This window comes from Vidua chalybeata, chromosome 1, assembly GCF_026979565.1.
Source record: "Vidua chalybeata isolate OUT-0048 chromosome 1, bVidCha1 merged haplotype, whole genome shotgun sequence".
In the NCBI taxonomy this organism is placed as follows: domain Eukaryota; kingdom Metazoa; phylum Chordata; class Aves; order Passeriformes; family Viduidae; genus Vidua; species Vidua chalybeata.
In genome coordinates, this window is record NC_071530.1 from 62,406,218 (window position 1) to 62,410,771 (window position 4,554).

Below are 4,554 nucleotides of genomic sequence, written 5' to 3' on the forward strand. Positions count from 1 at the left end.
TATACAAAATAACCTGAGCTGTACAAGCTGAAGTAAGCCGAAAACTACAAATATTAATAGGATAAACAAAGAAAATCAATGTCAATTTAAACAAATCCTTTGGAAAAAGACCATTGCTTCTCTCTTTTTAACACAACGGAAAAATTTCCGAAGTGCAGCAAAAATCCTATTGACAGCATTGCTACTGTCATGAAAGTAGCTGGGAGAATCCAGAATAAGAGGTTTGTGACTTAATTTTACAAGAACATGTATTTTGTTCATTAAATTGACTAAAATTGCAATGGCAGAGCTGGGGAAATACAATGCAGGAACCCACTCCCCATCCCTTAAATCCCAGCTCAGGCTGTAAAATGCATGTACCTTTAAAGCATTTACAGTGACAAGAGGCCTTGTGTGTGCAGATGTGTTAGCCACTTTTTGATTTGATCTTTACGTAATTATTTTGATAAAGAAAATGTTCATCTTGTTGACATTATCACTGTAGTCAATACCTAATGGCCCCCATAGTTAATTTCCTTATAAATATTTAACTTAAAAGTCCTCCCTTGGGTTATAGTACTTTTGACACTTGTATAATCTGAAACAAATCCTCTTTTTTTAGTCAAATAGACAGTGTTACACACACAGTTGGCTAGCTATTTACAAAGCACCCAATTAAATCCTACTTAATTCTCCCACTCCGACTATCCCATTTCACTAGTGTGCAGACTACTGATCACACAAGATGAGGATCTTTCACTGAGCCTGGACACAAGTGTACAGCCAGCAGGACTTGATTGTGCAAGAGCTTGCTGTGAAAATAATTCACCCATCAAATGCTATACACAAATAGCGAAGAGAATGTGCAAATTCAGTGGATTGAAGAAATAAGCTGAAGAAATCACAGTTAAAGACAGGTAAATCTAGTTTAATGTTCACATGTAGTAGTTACACATCACAGAGATTAAACAGGATTTTAACTGTAACATAGCTGCAGTGAAATGTAAGTAGTTTTGTACTAGAAAAATAATCTTGACGCAGTTATCCGATTTTTGGTCTATTAAAAGTTCATTTTAAGATGAATTTACATCACTGATCATGACTTTGCCCATGTGCCCTTCTGCAGTTCACTATTAATACTCTTTGGACGAAGGAAACAGCAACTGTTTTTCTTAATGGTTTGCCCTTTGGCTGCAAGCAGAGAACAGTTCTCAGTTTTTAAGCAATTAATAAGCTGTAGGAACACAAATTTGCGATAAAACCTTTTGGTGGTAAATGAAATTTCTGAACAAATTTCTTGATCTAATTCAAGAGCTGATTTAAAAAAGAAAACTGATAAGAGATCTAAAGCATTGCCCCCGTAATGCAAAAAAACTAAATAGAATTTTTCTTGTCTCAGTAAAAAACACATCTTACTGCTACTTTTATAGAATGCACTAAAAACCCCTGTGCCTAAATGACAAAAGTGTAGTCTCGAAATGTATAATACACTTACAAACATTTTTAGTCTAGATTGAGGAAAACACGTTGTATGGACTCCAAACAAGTTTATTTGCAATTAGACACCTCATGCAATCATGCAGGACTACTAGCTAAAACTGCAACTCTTGAGTCTAAAGGACCTTTGGGGACAAAAAAAGTCCTAAACATTTAAGGTATTTCCATATTAGCAGCTCCGTACTTGAGCTGTGGTTTTCTAAAGAGATATTCCCACAGATTAAAAAAAACATACACACCTTGATAATATTTACAAAAAATATTTAATTAAAAATATTTTATAATTACAGTAGTCTATTAAAGCATATACTTTTCTCACACTTATAGAACATCTCTATATATACACAGTATGAAATGTCACTCATTTGTCTATACAATATGTAACATTCCTGCAGGGAGAAGAAAGTTCCCTGGACCCCAATAAAATCCATCTATTTTAAACAATAGATGTCAAATATATCTACAAATGCTCTGGGAGATTAGTAAAGCTTCAAGATTCGGCTGCTCGGTCCCTTAAGAGTTACAAGGTTTCTAAAGTCTGGCTTAGGCTCGGTCCTCTATCCCGGGGCAGAGTCGCAACTTTTCCTGCTGCCACCGTGGGACACGCCGCCGCTCACAGCTGGCCGGGAACGACGAGAAGAGACGGAACCAGGGGGGAACGGGGGAAAGGACACGGGGAGCTGAGGAGGGGGGGACCGCTACGGACGTGCAAAATGGTGAATAGGCTTGGCTCTGCCGGGGTGAAGCATGGGAACTGCTCGGGGGGTTGGATGGCTCCTTTCTCCGGTGCGGCGGGGCAGGGCCGGGCCCCCCCCCGCCGCCGCCCGCCCCCCGCGTTGCCTCTGCGCGGCGCGGCGCCGCCGCACACCTGTGGGAGAGGAATGAATAGAGGGGGTGTGTGAACCGCTCCGCTCCAGACCGACTGGCGCCACCAACAAAACACAAGACATGCTTGATCAACAACCCAAAACAAACCAGGTCAAACAACAACCGCAGCTCCCAGGCTGGGCCAGGCGGAGGGAGGGATGCGCAGCTGCACGCCGCAGCCAGAGGCGCTCCGGAGGGGGGGGGGGGAAGGGGGGAAACCCCAACCACCCGGTAGTTAGGGAAAATAAAATAACCACCCCGTAATTAAAAATAAAACCCCAAAGCCGCCTGCAAGTATTTCTCGCCGGGCTCTGGTTCCCCTTCGGCAGGCTTCCCCGCAGGATGCGGTGCGGCCCCACCGAGCCCGGGCGCTGCGCCGCGGAGGGCGGCGCTCCCCCCGCCCGCGGCCCCGCGCCCGCCCGGCACTCACCTGGGGAGCGGCGGTCAGCGGCAGAGGATGCTGTCCCCCGGCTTGTTAACAGAGCCTGCCTGCGCAGCAACCAAACACGGCAAATTAACAACTGGGGAGAAACGACACGGAGACCCCCCTCACTGCTCAGACCCCCTCCTCCTCCACGCACCCAGGCACTACCATAGCCCCGTCGGGAGCGCTCAGGGAAGCCCCCGGGGGCACAGAGCCAAGGGGGTCACCGCAGCGCTGCGGCAAGCCCGGGAGCGCGGGGTGCCGGGGCACGCCGCTGGGCTGCCACCGTGGGTCCCGTACAAGGGAGTCGCTTCCCCATTCCCGCCCCTCCACAGCACGCTGCGTTCCATGTGCACAGCCCCCACAGCCCCTCACACTCGCTACATGAAGCGGAGGCTGGGAAGCGCAGGAACAGCGCGCCTGTTCCCGTGTGTGCAAACACGCCGGCTACAGGTACTCCCTCGAGAGGCCGTAATTACACGGTACACACCGTGCGGCTGCATGCCCGCACCGAGGGGGGATGCGGGCACCCACCGCGCACCGCCGGGGCGTTCCTGCGCCCGTCCGCCCCGTCCCCTTCGGGAACTACAGCCTTTAGGCAGAGCCACGGGTACGAGAGCGGCGACACCTCCCCGGGGCGCTCCCACGGCGGCCGGCGCTGACCATCACGCCGCTCTGCTCTGCACCCCGCTCCCCGCGCTCGTGTATCACGCACCTCTTACCGGGTCAGTGTTAAGGGCAGTCAGCGGGGTCCTGGGGGTGCCCGCGGGACAGCTGCCTGGGTGCAGAGCGGGCGGCGGCTGCTGCTGCCGGAGCAGCGCTGGGTGCGTCTCCAGAGCCAGCTGCAGGTCGAGGATATAGTCGATGACGTGCTGTAGGATCTCCACTTTGCTGACCCTCTTGTTGGGCGGGATGGTGGGCACCAGCTTCCTCAGCCGGCTGTAACAGTCATTCATATCGCACTGCAGGCACAGCGCCGCCGGCTCCTCGCCCGACGGCGGGCCCCCCTTGCAGCCGCTGTGCTCGGCCAGGCACCGCAGAGCCGGGTGCCCCCCGCCTCCGCCCGCCACGCCGGGCTGCGCCTTGCGACTGGGGTGCCGGACGGGGCTCACGGCTTTCATGGTGCCGCAAGGAGGGAGGGAAACCTCCCTCTCCACCACCGCCGCCTGGTGCTGCCGCTGCGACCTCGGGAAGCCGCGCACGCACCGCCCGCAACGGGAGCGGAGCGCGGCCGCAGCGACTCGATGGCGTTAACAGCGGCCGCCCCGGGAATGTAACCAGAGGCGCTCGCAGAGCCGCACGCCGACCGCGGCACGGCAAACCCGCCCCCGTTCCGGAGAAAACGATTTTGTCTTAAAATGAAGAGCCCGTGCCCCGCAGCCGGTCAGCCGCGAACGCAACCACCTCTGCTGCCGCCGCTGGCCGCGCCGCTCCCTATATAGCGCGGGGCGCGGGCGGGGCGGGCGGCGCCGCGGGGAGGCGGGGGCGCCGCCGCGGCGGGGCCAGGCGAGCGCGGCGCGGGAGCGGGGGGGGCCGCGGGGCCGCGCCGCAGCCAATCAAGGCGCGCCGGCCCCCCCCGGAGCGCGGCGGCGGCCAATGGCGGCGGGGCCGGGGGGGCGGTGGCGCTGCTGGGGGGGCGGGCGGCTCGCGCTGACCCCCTCGGGGAGGAGGAGGCGGCGGTGGAGGCGGTCCCGGGGAGGAAGGACTGCGGGAATGCGGGCGGGACCCGCCGCCCAGCGGCTCCCGGCGCCGTCCCCGCGGTCCGGAGCGCAGCCCCGCGCGACCGG

General features: G+C 55.0%; 1 protein-coding gene across 2 annotated transcripts; it reads right to left on the reverse strand.

Annotated features, from left to right (window-relative positions):
- Positions 1–886: 886 nt before the first annotated feature.
- Positions 887–4,170, reverse strand: ID4 (inhibitor of DNA binding 4). Of its 2 annotated transcripts, none has more exons than XM_053944932.1 (3): positions 3,490–4,170; positions 2,774–2,832; positions 887–2,344 (listed from the first exon to the last, which is right to left on the reverse strand). In XM_053944932.1, the coding sequence occupies exons 1-2, from the start codon at positions 3,886–3,888 to the stop codon at positions 2,788–2,790; spliced, it is 444 nt and encodes a 147-aa protein (XP_053800907.1). In that variant the 5' UTR covers positions 3,889–4,170; the 3' UTR covers positions 887–2,344; positions 2,774–2,787. The 2 variants fall into 2 exon arrangements, with proteins under 2 accessions (XP_053800907.1, XP_053800918.1); XM_053944943.1 differs by having other exon boundaries at positions 3,483–4,170.
- Between the last annotated feature and the right edge of the window lie 384 nt (positions 4,171–4,554).

Bases quoted from the DNA above. Each gene is read 5' to 3' on its own strand.
- ID4 (XM_053944932.1), bottom strand. From the start codon at position 3,888: ATGAAAGCCGTGAGCCCCGTCCGGCACCCCAGTCGCAAGGCGCAGCCC. The intron at 2,833-3,489 runs GTAAGAGGTGCG...GTTGCTGCGCAG, and splicing joins CTGCCCTTAACACTGACCCG to GCAGGCTCTGTTAACAAGCC.